Source organism: Oncorhynchus mykiss, chromosome 17 (genome assembly GCF_013265735.2).
Source record: "Oncorhynchus mykiss isolate Arlee chromosome 17, USDA_OmykA_1.1, whole genome shotgun sequence".
Taxonomy (NCBI): domain Eukaryota; kingdom Metazoa; phylum Chordata; class Actinopteri; order Salmoniformes; family Salmonidae; genus Oncorhynchus; species Oncorhynchus mykiss.
The window spans coordinates 10,378,007-10,402,375 of NC_048581.1; the positions used below are offsets into that span (position 1 = coordinate 10,378,007).

Sequence of the window (24,369 nt, forward strand, 5' to 3'; positions counted from 1 at the left end):
ATTGTGCAGTTCTCCCACTTATAAAGATGAGAGGCCTGTAATTTTCATCATAGGTACACTTCAACTATGACAGACAAAATGAGAAAAAAAATCCAGAAAATCACATTGTAGGATTTTTTATGAATTTATTTGCAAATTATGGTGGAAAATAAGTATTAGAGAGTTGGTCATTAGCCTAGCAGTTAGAGAGTTGGTCATTAGCCTAGCAGTTAGAGAGTTGGTCATTAGCCTAGCGGTTAGAGAGTTGGTCATTAGCCTAGCAGTTAGAGAGTTGGTCATTAGCCTAGCAGTTAGAGTTGGTCATTAGCCTAGCGGTTAGAGAGTTGGTCATCAGCCTAGCGGTTAGAGAGTTGGTCATCAGCCTAGCGGTTAGAGAGTTGGTCATCAGCCTAGCGGTTAGAGAGTTGGTCATCAGCCTAGCGGTTAGAGAGTTGGTCATCAGCCTAGCGGTTAGAGAGTTGGTCATTAGCCTAGCAGTTAGAGAGTTGGTCATTAGCATAGCTTAGGTTAGAGAGTTGGGCCAGTATCCAAAAGATTGCTGGTTCAAATACCTGAGCCGACAAGGTGTCAAATCTGTCAACGTGCCCTTAAGCAAGGCACTTAACCCTAATTTGCTCTAGGGGTGCCACACTACTATGTCTGACCCTGTAAAACAACACATTTCACTGCACCTATCTGGTGTATGGGACAATAATACTAATATATAATACGGTTTTAACATTCAGCTTTGGGTATGAATGCATATCAAACCTTTCCTCCCAAAAATGTTAGGTAGCACTTTCTTTGTAGTATAGTATTATCAAGTATTATATATAAATATACTTTCATAAAATGGTTCTCACTGTTGCAGACTTGCTGGCTGTGAACTCACTGAGTGGTTTTATAAAGCATTGGCCTCAGTTCTCAGCTCAAATGACTCTTACCTGAGAAAGCTGGACCTGAGTAATAATGACCTGAAGGATTCAGGAGTGAAGGTGCTCTCTGCTGGACTGGGGAATCCACACACTGAACTAGAGACACTGAGGTCAGTACTTAGAAACATTGTTACACAACAGGAGTTTTTAAATATATTATACTGCTATACTCACTGACCATATTCTGCTGAGTCAGAATAGCCACATGGCCCATTCCTTCAGAAAGTATACCCTAAACACCTGAATTACTCCAATCCATCCATCTTATATAACAAGACTGTCCCTTTTAGAATAATGTGTCCATTAGAGATTTTGTATTGCTCAATAATGTTACCAAATAAAGGTTATACTTTGATGTGTTTTACCCTAACTCTGTTCTCTGCAGGATGTCATTCTGTAGAGTCACAGAGGAAGGCTGTGCTTCTCTGGCTTCAGCTCTGGAGTCAAACCCCTCCCATCTGAGAGAACTGGACCTGAGCTTCAATCACCCAGGAGACTCTGGAGTGAAGCTGCTCTCTGCTAGACTGGAGGATCCACACTGTAGACTGGAGAAACTCAAGTTAGTGCAGTTACTGTGAAAACCATATATTTCTAGTGCCTTTCTTTCCCATTTATACCACCTCCTTTGAGTTCAGACCAAAACAGAATGACAAACAGTCTTGTAATTGATTGATTGAAGATTGCATTTATCTTATTGTTCTAAGAACAGCTAGGTATGGCTATGGTGTAGAGCTCTTACTTTGTCACCTTTTTGGACTAGACTACACTTCATACAGGCTGGACTAGACTTCATACAGGCTGGACTAGACTACACTTCATACAGGCTGGGCTAGACTACACAGCATACAGGCTGGACTAGACTACACAGCATACAGGCTGGACTAGACTACACAGCATACAGGCTGGACTAGACTACACAGCATACAGGCTAGACTAGACAGCATACAGGCTGTGTGTCACTCACTCTGTCTGTTCCTCTGTCTCTCCCACAGTGTGGACCATAATGAAGAATTCTGGGTTAAACCACAGCTGATGAAGAAATGTAAGGGTGATAAGGAACTGGAATATCATTTTATGAAATATAATTATTGTATTCTATTGTCTTTTATTATACTATTTTCTTAAAACATTTATATCACACATTGTTTTTTAATCTATATTTTTAGGGTTCTATATTCAGATTTGATTGAACACCATGTCAGCATAGGTTTGAATCTGGCCTACTGCTCTTTGACACAACCTCTCTCTGTCTTTCCCAACTGTCATTCTCTTCCTAGTCCAAAAAATCCAAAGGATTTTAATACAAAAATCTTATTTAGAATCCAATAGAATATTGTATCAGATTTTGGAACCTATCCTATAGGATTTGTTCCAAAATCTGATAGGATTTGGGTGTTGGAATCCTATAGGATACTATAAAATTAAAGAATCCCTAGGAGGTCAAAGGAACTGTTCCAAAATCTGATAGGATTGTATTACTCCCATATTGTGGTGGTGTGTTGAACAGGTTGAGAACCTCAGGGAATTATCATTGGTGTGAGTACGTGAAGAGATGGAGACTGTGCTCCGGAGAGACATTGAGGAAAGACTGTTCCTCCGGTTACTGGTCTTGATTGCAGTTTAACATAAATGATCAGGTTTCAGTGCCACATTTAGCTGTGAGATTGTCCAATACAGCAACATATTAGATTGTTTAAGATTATTTCCGTAAATTTCCTGTACGTGGACAGTATGTGATACATTACACAACCTCATGATTTGACCACTTCAAATTGAGGGTAATTACACATCCTTTTTACTTCAGATTAGTATAAATGTTTATAGTAATCACATTGACAAAATCGATTGCTTAAAACAGATCAATATCATTGGTTTTGACATACTCGCCAGCGGTTTTACGACTTCTACTATGAAACCCAAATGGCAAGGCAAATTCGGGGCGCTATCTGTATAAAAGTCACTGGCCTCACAACAAATACATGGGCTTGCGAGTCAAACTATCACTCAAATAACAGCCAACCCTTGTCATTGTTGATATTCTATGGAGGGTTGTGATTCGTTGTAGTTAAATAACAGCCAACCCTTGTCATTGTTGATATTCTATGGAGGGTTGTGATTCGTTGTAGTTAAATAACAGCCAACCCTTGTCATTGTTGATATTCTATGGAGGGTTGTGATTCGTTGTAGTTAAATAACAGCCAACCCTTGTCATTGTTGATATTCTATGGAGGGTTGTGATTCGTTGTAGTTAAATAACAGCCAACCCTTGTCATTGTTGATATTCTATGGAGGGTTGTGATTCGTTGTAGTTAAATAACAAAGCACCTGATTTGTTTCCTGCCCCGTTTTGGCAGCCTCTGAAAACTTTCATTGGACATTATAGAATTTAGAGGACTGTCTTCAGCAAATTATTTTCTAACCAGTGATATACAAATTAATCTCAGACTCACTGTAGCCTTTGAATAATGTTAGTTTTAACAGCGCTTACACGTTTGCCCCCGCTCTATTGATTCCAAATTGAAATCGATATGAATGATTATGAATGACACAGCCATTTTATATATCTTGTATTGTAATTTGCACTGTACTAAGTATTAGACCTAGATATTGTGTGTATGTACTGATATGTAAGCTATGTCTGACATTTTAAATGTATGTACTATGTATTATGTCGTGTTTCATTTGGATCTCAGGAAGAGTAGCTGGTGCTTTTACAGCGGCTAATGGGGATCCTGATTAAATATCAAAATATCTAAAAACTGTTACAATGATAATGTTAGAAAACCAGAGATTCTCTGCACAGCCACAGGCGGCAAGCTGAACTTGGTAGTTAATTAACACTGCAAGCCTGTGGTAGCTGTGATGTCATCAGTCATTCTTAAAGGGACAATAGGATTCTTTTTGATTCCAAATGGGGACAAAAATTAGTCCAATAGGATTCCAATAGGATTCTGATAAAGGTGTCCAAAATCCTATAGTATTGTGAGAATCCAATCGGATTCTATTGGAAAAGTCACTATTCCTAAAGAGTATTTTGACTAGGGCTTTCACTGTCCATTCAATAACATCTGAAAATACTCCTTAAAACACAATGTGTGATAGAATTTAGAGAAAGTTTACTAAACATATTGTAGTATTGAGGCATTAGATATCATTTGTTTTCGGCACAAACACTGGTCTAATCCAGCCAACTCTCTCCTAAACCTCTACTCCTGTCTGCAGATGCCTGTGATCTCACACTGGACCCAAACACAGCACACAGAAACCTCTCTCTGTCTGAGGGGAACAGAAGGGTGGAGAGGGTTAAAGAGGAGCAGCCGTATCCTGATCATCCAGAGAGATTTGATCACTATACCCAGGTGTTGTGTAGAGAGGGTCTGACTGGGCGCTGTTACTGGGAGGTAGAGTGCAGTGGGCTGGCTGACATTGGAGTGACATGTAAAGGCATCAGTAGAAAAGGAGATGGTTCTGCCAGTGAATTTGGATACAATAAGAAGTCCTGGAGTCTGATCTGCCGTGGGAATCATTACGGTGCCCTCCACAATAGTCAATATACTACAATACATGCTCCACACCTCATCAACCCTCCTCAACCCCAGAGAGACCAGTCCTCCTCCCCTCCACGCCTCATCAACCCTCCTCAACCCCAGAGAGACCAGTCCTCCTCCCCTCCACGCCTCATCAACCCTCCTCAACCCCAGAGAGACCAGTCCTCCTCCCCTCCTCAACCCCAGAGAGACCAGTCCTCCTCCCCTCCACGCCTCAGAGTAGGAGTGTTTCTGGACTGGCTGACCGGCACTCTGTCGTTCTACAAGGTCTACTCTGGCTTGATGACCCACCTGCACACATTCCAGACCATATTCACTGAGCCCCTCTATCCCACTTTTGGGCTTCAGCATCCTCACACCTCTGTGTCCCCCGGGTTTGCCAGCAATCCTGTATCATCTGAGGTAGACAACTTTTAACATATTATTATAGATATTCTCCTCGCTGTATTTTCTGTTATGAATTGAAATTGAGAAAGCTATTGATTTTCAGAGGGAGATTTTGCCAAATAATCATTAATTAATTAATTCAGAGTTGATAAAGGCTGTGTTCGAGCGCATCAAATCTGTTTTGCATTGTGAGTAAATTGTGACTTACTGATCCACAAACAATAATGGTTTGTAGATGAAACTAGTTATTTTTCTATTTTTTGTAGATCAGTGATTTGAAGATCAGTCAGTCGGCAGTCGATGATGCTGTCAATGTCAAACAAACTATAATAAGCAATGAAGTAAAACAAATTGTGACTTCAGGCTTTGACTGATTTGATGTTCCACCCTGACGTATTGGTCTATCATCCAATGAGATATGAGCAAAGGCGGGCTTATAATAGATGACTGTACCAAGTATGTACAGGGGCGGCAGCCTTGTGGTTAGAGCGTTGGGCCAGTAACAGAAAGGTTGCTAGCTCAAATCCCCGAGCCGACAAGGTAAAAATCTGTCGTTCTGCCCCTGAACAAGGCAGTTAACCCACTGTTCCTAGGCCGTCATTGAAAATAAGAATGTGTTCTTAACTGACTTGCCTAGTTAGATAAAGATTAAATATGAAGTATATTATATCCATCCTTTATCATGAGAGAGTCATAAATGAGCTTGGCTACTATTCCTTTTCATTAGGCTTGTGGTAATGGCTTGAGTGGAATTAGTGGAATGGTATCAAATACATCAAACACATCCATTTGCTCCCTTTTGGCCATTATTATGAGCCGTCCTCCCCTCAGCAGCCTCCACTGCCATGTAATGTGTAAAATCAATTTCAGTATAGAATCTTGACTTAATATAATACACATGTATGAACTTTTTATTTACAAGATAAAAATGTTTGCTTCATTGAATTAATGTTTAACTTTGTTTGAATGTATTCATGAAAATGGTGTTCAGACTACTAATTCTGTCTATGTTCAGGCCACCCGCTGTCCAGATGAGATCCTGATAATGGCAGAAATATGCATAAGGGAAGAAGAAGGAAAAGAGGAAGATGATGATGAAGAAGAATACAACAGAGAAGTGGGTATGTAATCAGTCCAAAGGGTTGTGATATTGTCTACTGAAGTATCACCAGCTTTATAACTTTGAATGATGATATGCTCCTCCACTGCCTGAAGAAGTGGGTCACACTTGGCTGACATATTTACACTTTCTCTGTGCAGATTTTCTTCTCCTGGAATACAGTGATCCAACCTTGTCAAAACAGAAAGGATCATCCATTCCCTTGCCATGCTCTCACAGTTGGCCTTTTTCTAGTGAGGGGACATTGGAAGAGGAGAGCGAGGACGGTGTCAGAGGTCATCTTTCTAACAGCTTACCTGATGCAATGGAGAATTTAACCATCACAGAGATTAGAAGAGTCAACCAGGGCCTGTTTACTACTGACCCTCCCATGGTAAGACCGTGGCTGGAAAGAAAGCAAGAAAGACCAGTTAATATGTTTATATTCAACTACTCTTCAAACTATTCCAAATCTATTGTCTTTACATTGTAGATGGTTTCCAATACCTTTGAACCAGAAATCTATAATCATGAGGGCAAGGGAGCATACCGGTAATGTTTTTTCCTCAATAATAGTTTGTAAGGACAATGCCTCATTTTTCAAGTCATATTCAGGGAATGTAATTAAAATGTCATTCTTCACCATTGTTTCCTCTAGGTTCCAGTGCCCCAGTGCAGGTCTGTTCCAGTGCAGTATAACAGGCCTGGTGTTCAGGATGGAGGGAGAAGGAGAGGTGCTCTATAGGACAGTCCACTGGGACAGGAAGCTTCTATCCCAGAGTGGAAAGAGGCCTGCAGGACCCCTGTTCAACATCGACTGTCCTCAGAAGTCTGTCTGTCAACTACACCTCCCACACTGTCAAATTCATTCTTGTGAGTAATCATTTCAAGCAATGTTCATTAATGAAAGATGTTGTAGCTCAGACACGCAGGTAGGATTGTCAAACGTTTGCCTGCCAACAGCACTTAGCACCTACAAACAGTCAATCTCTTTTGTGTTCACATAGCAAAGACCTTGAAGTTGTTAGCCACTCAGCGTTAAAATTCTCCAAACCAGGTGGCAGTAGCATTGTTTGGCAATGCAAGTTGGTGTGTGTTGCTTACTTTATGGTCTAGATTAGCAAAAAGTACGATCTTTGTCCCCATAGGCAGTTGCAAACTGTAGTCTGGCTTTTTTATGGCAGTTTTGGAGCAGTGGGTTCTTCCTTTCTGAGTGACCTTTCAGGTTATGTCGATATAGGACTTGTTTTACTGTGGATGGCCTGGAGATAGAAGCTGTTTTTCAGTCTCTTGGTCCCAGCTTTGATGCACCTGTACTGACCTTGCCTTCTGGATGGTAGCGGGGTGAACAGGCAGTGGCTCGGGTGGCTGAGGTCCTTGATGATCTTCTTGGCCTTCCTTTGACACCGGGTACTGTTGATGTTCTGGAGGGCAGGCAGTGTGCCTTGTCAGTGATGTGCATATGTTGTCAGTAATATTATCATTGTGGAACTTAAAGCTTTTCACCCTCGCCACTGCGGCCCAGTCGATGTGGATAGCAGTCGATGTGGATAGGGGTGTGCTCCCTTTGCTGTCTCATTTTGTTGAGGGAGAGGTTATTTTCCTGGCACCACTCCGCCTGGACCCTCACCTCCCACAAGCTCAGTTATGGTGTTGAAGGTGAACAGCATTCTTATATAGGTATTTCTCTTGTCCAGATGGGATAGGACAGTGTGCATAGCGATGGCGTCAACTGTGAATCTGTTGGGGTGTTATGCAATTTGTAGTGGGTCTAGGGTGTCAAACTCATTCCACAGAGTGTCTGCAGGTTTTTTCCTTTCAATTAAGACCAAAACAACCAGGTGAGGGAGAGTTCCTTACTAATCAGTGACCTTAATTCATCAATCAAGTACAAGGAGGAGCAAAAACCCACAGACACTTGTCGAGTAAGGTGGAGGTGGAGTAAGGTGGAGGTGATATGATCCTTAACTAGCCTCTCAAAGAACTTAATGATTACAGAAGTGAACGCTATGGGGCGATAGTCATTTAGTTCCGTTACCTTTGCTTTCTTGGGTACAGGAACAATGGTGGACATCTTGAATCTTACGCTGCTGCTACTCTCTGTTTATTATCTATGCATAGTCACTTTACCTCTACCTACATGTACATATTACCTCAATTACCTCGACTAACCTGTGCCCCCGCACATTGACTCTGTACTGGTACCCCCTGTATATAACCTCCACATTGACTCTGTACCGGTACCCCCTGTATATAGCTTCCACATTGACTCTGTAAAGGTACCCCCTGTATATAGCCTCCACATTGACTCTGTACCGGTACCCCCTGTATATAGCCTCCACATTGACTCTGTACTGGTACCACCTGTATATAGCCTCCACATTGACTCTGTACCGGTACCACCTGTATATAGCCTCCACATTGACTCTGTACCGGTACCACCTGTATATAGCTTCCACATTGACTCTGTAAAGGTACCCCCTGTATATAGCTTCCACATTGACTCTGTACCGGTACCACCTGTATATAGCCTCCACATTGACTCTGTACTGGTACCACCTGTATATAGCCTCCACATTGACTCTGTACCGGTACCACCTGTATATAGCCTCCACATTGACTCTGTACCGGTACCCCCTGTATATAGCCTCCACATTGACTCTGTACCGGTACCCCCTGTATATAACCTCCACATTGACTCTGTACCGGTACCACCTGTATATAGCCTCCACATTGACTCTATACCGGTACCACCTGTATATAACCTCCACATTGACTCTGTACCGGTACCCCCTGTATATAGCCTCCACATTGACTCTGTACCGGTACCCCCTGTATATAGCCTCCACATTGACTCTGTACTGGTACCACCTGTATATAGCCTCCACATTGACTCTGTACCGGTACCACCTGTATATAGCCTCCACATTGACTCTGTACCGGTACCACCTGTATATAGCCTCCACATTGACTCTGTACCGGTACCCCCTGTATATAGCCTCCACATTGACTCTGTACCGGTACCCCCTGTATATAACCTCCACATTGACTCTGTACCGGTACCACCTGTATATAGCCTCCACATTGACTCTATACCGGTACCACCTGTATATAACCTCCACATTGACTCTGTACCGGTACCCCCTGTATATAGCCTCCACATTGACTCTGTACCGGTACCACCTGTATATAGCCTCCACATTGACTCTGTACCGGTACCACCTGTATATAGTCTCCACATTGACTCTGTACCAGTACCCCCTGTATATAGTCTCCACATTGACTCTGTACCGGTACCACCTGTATATAGCCTCCACATTGACTCTGTACCGGTACCACCTGTATATAGTCTCCACATTGACTCTGTACCAGTACCCCCTGTATATAGCCTCCACATTGACTCTGTACCGGTACCACCTGTATATAGCCTCCACATTGATTCTGTACCGGTACCACCTGTATATAGCCTCCACATTGATTCTGTACCGGTACCACCTGTATATAGCCTCCACATTGATTCTGTACCGGTACCACCTGTATATAGCCTCCACATTGATTCTGTACCGGTACCACCTGTATATAGCCTCCACATTGATTCTGTACCGGTACCTCCTGTATTTAGCCTCCACATTGACTCTGTACCGGTACCTCCTGTATTTAGCCTCCACATTGACTCTGTACCGATACCTCCTGTATTTAGCCTCCACATTGACTCTGTACCGGTACCTCCTGTATTTAGCCTCCACATTGACTCTGTACCGGTACCCCTGTATATAACCTCCACATTGACTCTGTACCGGTACCCCTGTATCTAACCTCCACATTGATTCTGTACCGATACCTCCTGTATTTAGCCTCGCTATTGTTATTTTACTGCTGCTCTTTAATTATTTAAATATTTTTTTTAACAATTTTGACGTATCTTTTTTTGAAACACTTATGTTTCTTAAAACTTCTTGAGGCTCAAATCCCGTTAACGGGATCGATTTGACAACACTTGGTGAAATGGCAGAGCGCCAAATTCCCCCCAAAATATTAAAAATATTACACTTTCATACTTTCACAAGTGCAATACACCAAATTAAAGCTGAACTTCTTGTTAATCCAGCCACCGTGTCGGATTTCAAAAAAGCTTTACGGCGAAAGAAAACCATGCGATAATCTGAGGGCAGCGCATACCAACACATGAAAATCAGAATTCAACCCGTAGGCGCGACACAAAAGTCAGAAATAATTATTTAATTAATGCCTTACCTTTGAAGAACTTCTTCTGTTGGCACTCCAATATGTCCCATAAACATCACAAATGGTCCTTTTGTTCGATTAATTCCGTCGTTATATCTCCAAAATGTCCATTTATTTGGCGCGTTTGATTAAAAAAAATGGTTTCAACTAGCGCAACATGACTACAAAATATCTTATAAATGACCTGATAAACTCAGTCACCAAGCAGTGCATATGTCAATGTTATTCTCAGAAGCAACCTGGAACATATCTCTGTTACATTCCCCATCAAGAAAACCCAAATAATGTCACTCAAACAGAAGGGGGAACTAACAAAGAGTAACTGACAACAACCAAAACAAAACAGGTGGGGTTCTAAAAGACACTCATGGGGGTGTCCAATGAAAGTTGACTAACAACAACAACAACTGGAATCTAAAAGACACCCACCATGAGCACCCACTAAATTTGCCCAAGAATAGGTAGACAAAATAAAAACCCACACTTAGACACGACACAAACCAAAAAGTGGATTATAATGAAAACAGGAAAGAGCAGATAAACTATTGTTTGTCTAGAAATCAAAATAGGCAGAGCCAACTAAATGTGTTAACCCTCCACATATCTCTACACAACTAGAGCACTGGGCCAGCCATTCTTAAATAGCACCTGGGCCAACACAGGTGAAACCCCTTCACACTAACGAGATGGCAACCAGCACATGTGTAACACATACTGACTAACGAGGTGAGACAAATCGGTGCGCCCTATGTGCCAACGTTGAACAGTCCTTACTACGGGTACTTCCTGTTTTAAGTTTTTGCCTATAGGAAGGGAGGAGCAGAATGGAGGCATGATCTTATTTGCCGTAGGGGGAGCCCGGGGAAGGCCCTGACACTGACAGTCACTCAATTAGCACATGTAAGCTGAAATCTTTTTGATTTGTAAGTTAGTCTAGCCAGCTATCTAAACTTGATCGAATTACTGAACTGGGGGCCCCCATTGATTTTGTTAGTCACTCCCACTCAAACTGCAAACATTTCTCTCCACCACGTGGACAAATATGTAGAATTGCAGCAAACCTGCTTTAACACTAAAACATTTTCTCTATCCCCATTGCAAAATGTGTAGAATTGCAAGTTAACTCTACAGCTTCTACTGGGTTGGCACGCTGAAGGTACTGGTTTTGTTCTAGCAAGAGAAGGAACGGCCTCCCACTGTGATAAGTACCTATCGGCAATAAGATTCTCTGTGTGTTTCATGCTTTAGACTTCCCTAAACAAGATTACTCTGATCATTTGTTGCCATACCTTGTTTGTCATTGTTATCGTAGTAGTAGCTTATATCAGAGAAAGCTCAGAATGTTATCTTTCTTCAGGTGGTGGATGTGACTTCCTGTCTGTAGCCCATGTGACTGATGATGACATCATTGAGTTTCTCCCCCCCCATGAGACAACAGACACACATGTCATAATAAACATCACTGGATTATCTGCCTATGGTGATGTCACAGATGATGATGCTCCCATCTCCCCCATACTTGCACATGTGTTGTTATTCTACCAACCACTTGGCAAGAGGTCCATCCTGAATGTGTTGTTGCTTCCCAGTAATGTTGTGAGAAAAGAGGTGAGCTGGAACCCTACAACCCTAGAAACCCACTTCTATCAGGCTGGAATTCAATCAAACACACAATGGGAAATGTAATGCTGTTTTAGCATAACGGCAAAAAAAATGAGGAGAGTTGCAACAACATGTTTGACTGAAATACATATTTTCACTTATTTAGTGGTTTGTTCCATTATTTATTCTTGAGTTTCAGATATTGTTTTACCTTACATTCCCTGCAATCATTTAAATAATCAAGTGCATTTTTATTCCTATTGACGCACAATTTAACTGTATATTTTTGGTCCTTTTAAGGTGCGGGAGTTGATTGAAAGGGATGGAATAAGAGAAATTCTTACAACGTCTCTGTGTACACTTACCCCAAAGCAAGAATACACCCTCTCCACTAACCCTGCAGATGCACATCCAATACAACCAAACGTAAATCTGAGATGTATTTGAATAATACATTTGTTATTACTATATAATGCATAATTTCATTCTAACTTATCATTTTACTGATTTTAATGTCCCTATTTCAGAAATCCGTTCATGAAATGTTCCTTTTTTTTGTTCCAGCCAGCAAAATTTGTGGATTCCTATGAAAACTACGTCCCCACATTTCAGTTGTTTATTAAACCTGTTGTTGAAGAAGTGAATCTTCTTCTGGAAGAAAATAAAGCTGATAAACTTGTATGGAACGGACTTGTCTGGCTTCCAGGTAACAGAAATTCTAAACTCAAATTCAATCAAATGAACTTGGATGGACCATGTGGACCCACCACATAAGTAACCCAAGATAGTTCATCTGTGTTGTTTACAGGGGGAGCAAATTAAGCATAGTGGGAAGAACAAGTAAGAAGGTGGGCAGAGCCAAGCACGAGCTAGCGAGATCCTTTTGCGCATTGTAGCATGTATTTGCACATTTCCGTCAGGGACCGCCATCTCCGTTAAGTGTGTGTGTGTGCTCAATTCAACCTTGAACTCCTTCAAAAACATTTATTTTACTTTGTCAATTCGTCAAATATATAAAACGTAATGCACTGTGTTTGTAACACATTTACGTTTGGGGGACAGAAACATTTATTGAGATCAGATATTTAATCAATGAGAAAATGTGCAGAATATCAGCCCAGTTTCACCTTGATCCATCGTCTCCCACTACCTACGACTGGACTTCTTCTCTCACTACCATATTTGGTGGTGAGAACATTCTAAACGGATGCTTCAGCTTTATATCCCCTGTGACATGTCAGGGTTTCCCCTTCTGTCTGTATTCCCACAATATTTCATTAGGTTGTGGGAGCATTGTGTGGACATGACGAGATATGTTACCAAAACACAAAAACTGTCCAGTTAAAAACATTTGCCTGATGTTGCAAGAATGTTCCCAGAACATATTTTTTACGTTGTTTAAAAATTCATAAAACATTTCTTTAGGTTCTGGGAACAAATGACGCTTCCCAAAACACTAAAACTGTCCAACAACTCTGATCCGAATGTGAAAACCGGTGGCGGCCGCTTCAGTTTAAGATGAGGGAGAACGAAACGTTTTGCAACAGAAACAACAGAATGATCACCGGCCACACAGTGCACTTCATAGCAGTTCACTTTGCATCTATGCGCTCTCCTCCTTTCACATTTTCCCTTCACTTGTGGACTTCAGTAAACAACATCAGTTGAAAAACAGCAAAAAAAATTATAAAAACCTCTCCAACTAAAGCCAAAACTTCATACCATAACCGCTACACACAGCCTACATCGTTGTCACCATATTAGCTAACATCATAGTCAACATATTAGCTACTATAACTAAAGCGTTGGTAAACCCACAATCCAATCCATGTGTTCAATCATGCAATGCAGTGTACAGGAAGCAGTTTAGCAGTTACATCGGTGGGCCCTTGCAAGAGTTAAAGTGTTGGATAGCCTTAGCTGGCTAGCTAACATAACTCAAACAGAGAGGAATACTATTTAAGTTCAACTACTGCCTTTCTTTCTCTGAGTCAACTACTCACCACACTTTATGCACTGCAGTACTAGCTAGTTAACGGTAGATTACGCTTTTCAGTACTGGATGCATTCTCTGATCCTTTGATTGGATGACCAACATGTCAGATCATGCTGCAAGAGCTCTGATAGGTTGGAGGACGTCCTCCGGAAGTCGTCAGAATTATGGTGTAAGTCTATGGAAGGGGGTGAGAACCATGAGACTCCTAGGTTTTGTCTTAAAGTCAATGTACCCAGAGGAGGACAGAAGCTAGTTGTCCTCCGGCTACACCATGGTGCTACCCTACAGAGTGCTGCTGAGGCTACTGTAGACCTTCATTGCGAAACAGTGTGTTTTAATCAATTATTTGGTGACGTGAATATATTTTGTATAGTTTTATCTAAAAAGGATAACTGTCCAAATAGATCTGCAATGAACAATATGTATTTTTTTATTTACTCATTAATCTATATGGTCCAAATAATGATGATCCACACTTCTTTGAAAAATATTTATAACAATCTATCAAGCTCACAAGCAACATACGATCGATCCTATTATTATGGTGGGAGATTATAACACGGATTTAAGTTCTTCACCGTAAAGGAAATCACACTACAAACCATCACCCTCATCCACTTAAGGATATCACAAGTATCATGGACACATTAGAACTAGTGGATATATGGATGCTTAAAAATCCAGACCTAGTTAGATATACATGGAGGAGGCTTAATCAAGCTAGTCGTCTTGATTACTTCCTTGTATCCTTTGCGCTGGCACCAAAAGTAAAAACAAATTTGATTTGGAGCAGAATGCAGTCGGACCATAAAATAGTTGGCATCCGCATTACTCTCACAGAATTTCCACGTGGGCAAGGATATTGGAAATGTAATCAAAGCCTACTGGATGACAACCTGTTTTTAACTAAGACAAAGGATTTCATAACTGACTTTTTCCGACATAATAGGTACAACAGATCCCCTTATTGTATGGGACACTATATAAATGAGGTCATGCAATTCAATAAACAATTTTGGTCAAAAGAGTTCACATTAACAAAGGAAATAGAGAAATTGACAGTACAGATGTATAGCACTAAAAATAGTATCATTTGCAAACATTTCTAAAAAACCATTTTTGCTTTGTCATTATGGGGTATTGTTTGTAGATTGATGAGGTAAAAAAATAGAACAAGTCTGTAACATACTTTTTTTAAAGTCAAGGGATCTGAATACCTTCCGAATGCACTGTGTATATACCCACTTTTTAATGATATTCATGGTCTGTCAATGACAATTTGTTGAGGAGCATGTGTAATCAAGGCCTCTTTTTATCCACAGTTACACCACCAGGTGGCGCTACAGCAGGTAAATATTATTTCCTATCTTCCCCAAGATATTTAATTACGTTAGAGGAGAGTTCCCTAATAGCAGATTTTTACAGTAAACACAATAATGTAGCTTTTTAGATTCCTAAAGATAGAAAGAAAACAGGTACTTCATGCTGAGTTGTTGCACCTTTTTCCTTTTCAATTATGAAATAGTTGTTCGGTTGCACGTCGACTCCTGTGGTTATGTGCCGTCCACTTCTTTCCTAATTCAATTACAATTTTTAAAGGTAGACTCAGCAAGATGACATCAAGAAACACAACAGGGAACTTGTTGTTTACATACATCAACAAAAGCAGAATTCTGATCCGTCAGGACTGTTTAGTTATGTTTCATATGTTTATTTTCTGTGTCCAGGGACAAAAAATGTTCATTTTCTGCTGCTTGACATTCTGGAAGAGCTGGGCCGAGGCGACCTGAAGAAATTTCAGTGGTACATTAATAAGGGTGTGGAGGAATTTCCTTCCATCTCAGAGGGCCAGCTGGAGGATGCTGACAGACTGTTCACAGTGGATAGGATGGTACAGAGCTACTGTGATGAGGGAGCTGTGAAGATCACACTGGAGATCCTGAGGAAGATGGGTCGGAACAACCTGGCTGAGGAGTTAAAGGAGAAGTTGACAAAACAGGTCTGAATGCCATAAACTATCTACAATATTAAAGCTGATCGCCCCCCCCCCCCCCCCCCCCCCCCCCCCAGCCTCAACATCACATGATAACTTTGGGGTTGTGCGCCAAAGAGTGAAAATAGTTAAGAGCTTTTAAAATGCAAATAATGCACAGTTTACAAAATACCTTACTGTGACATGTGGTTGACCCCCCTTCCCCACGGGACAGTTGCGCTAGTGTAGGCTAATGTGATTAACATGAGGTTGTAAGTAACAAGTACATTTCCCAGGATATAGACATATCTGATATTGGCAGAGAACTTTAATTATTGTTAATCTAACTGCACTGTCCAATTTACAGTAGCTATTACAGTGAAAGAATTCCATGCTATTGTTTGAGGAGAGTGCACAGTTATGAACTTCCAAATGTATTAATAAACCAATTAGGCACATTTGGGCAATCTTGATACAACATTTTTAACAGAAATTCAATGGTTCATTGGATCATTCTAAAACTTTACACATACACTGCTGCCATCTAGTGACCAAAACCTAAATTGCGCCTGGGCTGGAATAATACATTATGGCTTTTCTCTTGCATTTAAAAGATGATGGTACAAAAATACGCATGTTTTTTTCTTTGTATTATCTTTTACCAGATCTAATGTGTTATATTCTCCTACATTAATTCAACATTTCCACGAACTTCAAAGTGGTTCCTTTCAAATGGTATCAAGAATATGCATATCCTTGCTTCAGGTCCTAAGCTACAGGTAGTTAGATTTGGGTATGTAATTTTAGGCGAAAATTGGAAAAAAGGGTCCGATCCTTAAGATGTGTCAATGTGTGAAATGCCTACTTTGAAAGTTTTCTGGAAGCTGTGCTGTGCCATTTTCCCTACATTTCCACCCCCATGTGGGCCAGCCCCTAGAAATTTGAGTTCCAGACAATGAGATTCAGCTAGCAATAATCAAACACAGCAGAAAGAGAGAGAGAGCAATGACGTGGTGAACATATCTTCACAAATGTGAGGTATTATGACATTTTTGGGGACCACTTTTGGCTCTGGGTCCTACTTTTAGAACTACTGGCTAAAAAGTATGCAACCTAGCCAAATACATTTAAACTGAGTTTTTCACAATTCCTGACATTTAATCCTAGTAACAATTCCCTGTCTTAGGTCAGTTAGGATCACCACTTTATTTTAAGAATGTGAAATGTCAGAATAATAGTAGAGAGAATGATTTTTTAAAGCTTTTATTTCTTTCATCACATTCCCAGTGGGTCAGAAGTTTACATACACTCAATTAGTATTTGGTAGCATTGCCTTTAAATTGTTTAACTTGGGTCAAACATTTCGGGTAGCCTTCCAAAAGCTTCCCGCAATAAGTTGGGTGAATTTTGGACCATTCCCCCTGACAGAGCTGGTGTAACTGAGTCATTGTCCATTTGGAAGACCCATTTGCGACCAAGCTTTAACTTCCTGACTGATCTCTTGAGATGTTGCTTCAATATATCCACATAATTGTACCGCCTCATGATGCCATCTATTTTGTGAAGTGCACCAGTCCCTCCCTCCTGCAGCAAAGCACCCCCACAACATGTTGCTGCCACCCCCGTGCTTCACGGTTGGAATGGTGTTTTTCGGCTTGCAAGCCTCGTCCTTTTCCCTCCAAACATAACAATGGTCATTATGGCCAAACAGTTCTATTTTTGTTTCATCAGACCAGAGGACATTTCTCCAAAAAGTATGATCTTTGTCCCCATGTGCAGTTGCAAACCGTAGTCTGGCTTTTTTATGGCAGTTTTGGAGCAGTGACTTCTTCCTTGCTGATCGGCCTTTCAGGTTATGTTGATATAGGACTCGTTTTACTGTGGATATAGATACTTTTGTACATGTTTCCTCCAGCATCTTCACAAGGTCCTTTGCTGTTGTTCTGGGATTGATTTGCACTTTTCGCACCAAAGTACGTTCATCTCTAGGAGACAAAAAGCGTCTCCTTCCTGAGCGGTATGACGGCTGCGTGGTCCCATGGTGTTTATATTTGAGTACTATTGCTTGTACAGTTGAACGTGGTACCTTCAGGCATTTGTAAATTGCTCCCAAGGATGAATCAGACTTGTGAAGGTTTTTTTCTGAGGTCTTGGCTGATTTCTTTTGATTTTCCCATGATGTCAAGCAAAGCGGTACTGAGTTTGAAGGTAGGCCTTGAAATACATCCACAGGTACACCTCCAATTGACTCAAATTATGTCAATTAGCCATGACATAATTTTCTGTAATTTTCCAAGCTGTTTAAAGGCACACTCAACTTAGTGTGCTGAGGTGCTGACCTGTTGCACCCTCTACAACCACTGTAATGATTATTATTTGACCCTGCTGGTCATCTATAAACATTTGAAAATCTTGACCATGTTCTGTTAAAAATATCATCACACGGAACAGCCAGAAGAGGACTGGACACCCCTCATAGCCTGGTTCCTCTCTAGGTTTCATCCTAGGTTCTGGCCTTTCTAGGGAGTTTTTCCTTTTTTTTTTTTATTTTACCCCTTTTTCTCCCCAATTTTCGTGGTATCCAATTGTTGTAGTAGCTACTATCTTGTCTCATCGCTACAACCCCCGTACGGGCTCGGGAGAGACGAAGGTTGAAAGTCATGCGTCCTCCGATACACAACCCAACCAAGCCGCACTGCTTCTTAACACAGTGCGCATCCAACCCGGAAGCCAGCCGCACCAATGTGTCGGAGGAAACACCGTGCACCTGGCAACCTTGGTTAGCGCGCACTGCGCCCGGCCCGCCACAGGGGTCGCTGGTGCGCGATGAGACAAGGACATCCCTACCTACCAATCCCTCCCTAACCCGGACGACGCTAGGCCAATTGTGCGTCGCCCCACGGACCTCCCGGTCGTGGCCGGTTACGACAGAGCCTGGGCGCGAACCCAGGGACTCTGATGGCACAGCTGGCGCTGTCAGGGAGTTTTTCCTAGCCACTGTGCTTCTACACCTGCTCTGCTTGCTGTTTACGTTTTTAGGCTGGGTTTCTGTACAGCACTTTGTGACATCAGCTGATGTAAGAAGGGCTTTATAAATACATTTGATTGAATTTGATTGAGTGTATGTAAACGTCTGACCCACTGGAATTCTGATACAGTGAGTTATAAGTGAAATAATCTGTCTGCAAACAATTGTTGGAAAAATGTCTTGTGTCATGCACAAAGTAGATGTCCTAACCGACTTGCCAAAACTATAGTTTGTTAACAACAAATATGTGGAATGGTTGTAAAACGAGTTTTAATGACTCCAATCTAAGTGTATGTAAACTTCCGACTTCAACTGTAGGAGCTGGCAAGTAGGCATTTCCCTGTGCCATTTACACCCCACTGTATCCTGTTCACGTGATGAATAAATATTTGATTTGATTTATAGTAGGATACACTGCATTAGTATATTAAGGTATTTTTTAAGCGTTTAACATTCTCACATCATTAACATATTTATCTAATCCATTCATTCATCAAATCCTTCATTTCATTGAATTAAGGAAAACTGTTATCATGATATTATTGTGGTCACAGGTCCCAAAGTGCAGTCATCATCATCATCAACTCCACCACCATCATCATCATTATTGAACTGACTTGTTTTAGTCCAAACATGACTGATGCATTGAGAACAAGCATTTCCAACAGTAATTATTTATCTAGAAACGATATTCAGTCTTTGGAGAAGAATGTTTAACCTTAGCTCTCCCCTCCCCTGTAATCAGAAACATTCCCTTTAAGTGAGATTTGTTTGTTTTTTAACCATTTAACCATTCCTCTCCCGACAGTACTGCTCGAACGTTTGCAGAGCCTGTTTCGACTGGAGTGATGCTTAGAATTTCATTTCGCCTAAATGGCACAACAAAAAATCTCACTTTTTATTTTACCACTACAATCCGTTCGTCGGACGAAACTGGGGGAAAAAACAACTTGTGTAGAAACATCCGCACCTCGATGTTGTCAACTGTGCTTTATGTCTGCGAAATGAGAAAGTAGGTGAAAAAATGAAAACGAGCTCGCTCGTTACATAATTACAAAGAGGAGATTCTCATGATTAAAATGGCGTCCGACTTGGAAAAAAATCTAAATTTACACATTGTGAGATATTTGGCGAAATAGACAGACATGCCTATATTTCCCCCATAGGAAACAATGGGATGACCTCAGTTGTTTACCTTTGAACTAACAACGTGAGCAGGTATCATTAACAACAATAGTAAAGTAGGCATTGTGACGTAGAACAATAAGCTGGGAATAGAACCTTCGGAAGGCGAGTTGGTGCCACAGTGCTCAATAGAACTAATAGGAGCTGGTAGGAGGAAAAATGCCCTAAAATGAGGCCTGTTTTTTCATGATTACTACAAAATGACGGCAAGCAGCTGGGAAATATAGTCATATTATGAAACTGGGCTCCACGGCGGATGCAATGGACTCGTTTTTATTAAAAACAAAACAAAAATGTAATGTGTCCAGCCTACCTGTGGTGCAACATGTACTGGTTGCCAACCGTCGTTTTAACCTCATCGAAGAAGAAGGATGGGCTGGACGGTTGGAAACAAGTAGACTGAAAACGGACCCATCCATGGTAAGAAATATAGTTTAAGGAAGACAGCGTATGCTATTATTTCATGGATAAATATATTATATATGTACAGTACAGTAGTAGTATCCGTTTCACGTACAGAAACACAGAAGATTGACTCAACCAAAGAAGCGGGATAAAATGTCTGGATAAATGTTTATCTTGCTATGAATTCATAACGCTTTAATATCCTATGAATTCCTAGCAAGGTTATAATCTTCATTGTAGTTAACTTTAGTAAACTTTTGCGACTTAAATCACATAAACATTTTTCCATCAAGTGACCAGATATGGCACTTGCGTTCTCACAGTTATGACTGTGTTGATCCCTGAAGTTGTATCAAAGATACTGGTTTCCCCTTTTGTCTGTTTAGGCCAGTCCATAGGCTACATTGATATCAATACGTTTTAGTGCCACATTTGTGTGGATGTATAATTGTTTTAGGCTACAAGTAAAGCCAATGATAGTAATACACATACAGTGCATTCTGAAAGTATTCCCGACCCCTTTGAATTTTTCCATATTTTGTTACGTTACAGCCTTATTCTAACAGAAACACACATCATAATTAACGTCACTGGATTCTCTGCTTATGGCATCGTCCATGAAGAAGATGCTCCCATCTCCCCTATCCAGGGGCTTGTGTTGATATTCTACCAACCGTTTGTCCCTGAACAGAGGTCCATCCTGAATGTGTTGTTGCTTCCCAGTAATGTTGTGAGAAAAGAGGTGAGCTGGAACCTTACAACCCTAAAAAAACACTTCTATCTGTCAGGAATTCAATCAAACACACAATGGGGAATGTAATGCTAGCATAACGGCTAAACATGTAGTCAAACACACAATGGGGAATGTAATGCTAGCATAACGGCTAAACATGTAATCAAACACACAATGGGGAATGTAATGCTAGCATAACGGCTAAACATGTAATCAAACACACAATGGGGAATGTAATGCTAGCATAACGGCCAAACATGTAATCAAACCATTATGGAGAGTAGCAAGGAACAAGTAGCAAGTTAGACTGAATTCCATCTGCTGACCTTTTTCATCTTATTGCTTTATTCTCAAACTTCATGTATTTTTTTACTCACATTCTCTGAAAAAAAAAGGTTATTTTGAAGCACAACTAACCTGTCTATTGTTGGTCCTTTCAAGGTGCGGGAGGTGATTGAAAAAGGGATGGAATTAGAGAAATTCAAACAACTTCTCAGTGTAAACTAACCCCGAAGCAAGAATACACCCTCTCCACTTATTCTGCAGATGGACATCGAATACAACCAAAAGTAAATCTGGGATATATTTGAATAAAATATTTTTTTATTACTGCCATTTTTCATTTCATTCTCACTTATCATTTCACTGACTAGTAATGTCTCTTGATTTCAGGAAGCAGAGTTTGTGAAATGTGATTCCTATGAAAACTACTACTACCCCACATTTCAGTTGTTCTTACAAACTATAGTTAAAGAAGTTGATCTGCTTCTGAAAGAAAAGGAAGGTGATGAACTTGTATGGAACAGACTTGTCTGGCTGCCAGGTAACAGACATTCAGAGATCAAATCAAATGAAGTCAGACCAGGAGCAGCAGATCTAGTACATGTTGTAGTTCTGATAGTAGTACTGTTACATGTTGTAGTTCTCTGATAGTAGTACTGGTACATGTTGTAGTTCTCTGATAGTAGTACTGTTACATGTTGTAGTTCTCTGATAGTATTACTGTTACATGTTGTAGTTCTCTGATAGTAGTACTGTTACATGTTGTAGTTCTCTGATAGTAGTACTGTTACATGTTGTAGTTCTCTGATAGTAGCACTGTTACATGTTGTAGTTCTCTGATAGTAGTACTGTTACATGTTGTAGTTCTCTGATAGTAGTACTGTTACATGTTGTAGTTCTCTGATAGTATTACTGTTACATGTTGTAGTACTGTTACAGGTTGTAGGTCTCTGATAGTAGTACTGTTACATGTTGTAGTTCTCTGATAGTATTATTGTTACATGTTGTAGTTCTCTGATAGTAGTACTGTTACATGTTGTAGTTCTCTGATAGTATCACTGTTACATGTTGTAGTTCTCTGACAGTATCACTGTTACATGTTGTAGTTCTCTGATAGTAGTACTGTTACATGTTGTAGTTCTCTGATAGTATCACTGTTACATGTTGTAGATATGTACATATGATTATGGTTGGTTTTAATGAATGTACCTTTCATCAGATAGTTAAACACCTTCTCTTTTCATCCTCAGCCTCACCAACGGATGTCCCCTCTACAGGTACTGTTGACCTTCCACTGACGTTCACCACCATTATAAACCTTTCAATAACAAACTAGAGATTCATCACCATTATAAACCTCTCAATAACAAACTAAAGTTAACTGGACAGTATCCTATCACCCTAGACAGTGTTTTAATACATCATTTCCCCCTCCCAGTTTCAGCTGTTTCCCCTGCAGCCCCTACTGCCAACCCCTCTACCCCCCCTGGCAGAGCCTTCATCAGAAGAAACAGGATGTCTCTAGAGACTCGCCTGGGGCTCTTACAGCCCATATTCCTGCGTCTCCAGGATCGTGGGGTTCTGATTGATGAGGGAGGAGGTGGTCAGTAAATCCACCAAGACCCTACAGAACCAAGCCCTGCTGGACATGGTGGTAAAGAAGGGGGCTCGCGCCCAGGAACACTTCTACCAGGTCCTGAAGGAAGTAGATCCCTGCCTGGTCGAATACCTGGAAGAGCAGACAGTCTGAGAGGTAACCATGGATACAACCTCAGAAGATATCAAAACATTTAGAGACAGATCAGCACTTTGAGGAGCTACTGTCTACCAGACAACCTACCTGTGTTACTCTGGTACACTGGCTACAGACTACAAGATCAGGGCTACTGTCTACCAGACAACCTACCTGTGTTACTCTGGTACACAGGCTACAGACTACAAGATCAGGACTACTGTCTACCAGACAACCTACCTGTGTTACTCTGGTACACTGGCTACAGACTACAAGATCAGGACTACTGTCTACCAGACAACCTACCTGTGTTACTCTGGTACACTGGCTACAGACTACAAGATCAGGGCTACTGTCTACCAGACAACCTACCTGTGTTACTCTGGTACACTGGCTATAGACAACAAGATGATTTAATTTCTATCTGGAACATGGTGAATGTTGAATCATCTTGGACAGGTCTCATACAACAACATGTGAGACTTAACATCTGACTTGTACTGGACAGCTGTACTGGCTGAACACCAGATCTAGATACAGTGGGGAGAACAAGTATTTGATACACTGCCGATTTTCCTACTTACAAAGCATGTAGAGGTCTGTTATTTTTATCATAGGTACACTTCAACTGTGAGAGACGGAATCTAAAACAAAAATCCAGAAAATCACATTGTATGATTTTTAAGTAATTAATTGCATTTTATTGCATGACATAAGTATTTGATACATCAGGAAAGCAGAACATAATATTTGGTACAGAAACCTTTGTTTGCAATTACAGAGATCATATGTTTCTTCTTGACCAGGTTTGCACACACTGCAGCAGGGATTTTGGCCCACTCCCCCATACAGACCTTCTCCAGATCCTTCAGGTTTGGGGGCTGTCGCTGGGCAGTACAGACTTTCAGCTCCCTCCAAAGATTTTCCATTGGGTTCAGGTCTGGAGACTGGCTAGGCCACTCCAGGACCTTGAGATGCTTCTTATGGAGCCACTCCTTAGTTGCCCTGGCTGTGTGTTTCGGGTCGTTGTCATGCTGGAAGACCCAGCCACGACCCATCTTCAATGCTCTTATTGAGGGAAGGAGGTTGTTGGCCAAGATCTCGCGATACATGGCCTCATCCATCCTCCCCTCAATTCGGTGCAGTCGTCCTGTCCCCTTTGCATAAAAGCATCCCCAAAGAATGATGCTTCCACCTCCATGCTTCATGGTTGGGATGGTGTTCTTTGGGTTGTACTCATC

General features: G+C 41.1%; 2 protein-coding genes and 1 non-coding gene across 3 annotated transcripts in view; 2 read left to right on the forward strand and 1 right to left on the reverse strand.

The window, feature by feature from the left end:
* Positions 1 to 24,369, reverse strand: part of LOC110518414 (NACHT, LRR and PYD domains-containing protein 1b allele 3) — a 309,469-nt gene that overhangs the window by 279,348 nt on the left and 5,752 nt on the right. The gene's annotated exons all lie outside the window — the stretch shown is intronic.
* Positions 1,923 to 15,844, forward strand: LOC110513591. The gene is made up of 11 exons (XM_036948904.1): positions 1,923 to 1,956; positions 4,137 to 4,864; positions 5,865 to 5,970; positions 6,110 to 6,342; positions 6,442 to 6,500; positions 6,607 to 6,821; positions 11,551 to 11,801; positions 12,096 to 12,221; positions 12,360 to 12,501; positions 15,114 to 15,140; positions 15,519 to 15,844. Exons 1-11 carry the CDS (start codon positions 1,947 to 1,949, stop codon positions 15,794 to 15,796), a joined length of 2,175 nt encoding a protein of 724 aa, XP_036804799.1. The 5' UTR covers positions 1,923 to 1,946; the 3' UTR covers positions 15,797 to 15,844.
* Positions 19,980 to 23,757, forward strand: LOC110518415. The gene is made up of 5 exons (XR_005036804.1): positions 19,980 to 21,123; positions 21,556 to 21,683; positions 21,787 to 21,937; positions 22,647 to 22,673; positions 22,835 to 23,757. It is a non-coding gene; the product is annotated as an uncharacterized LOC110518415 (transcript).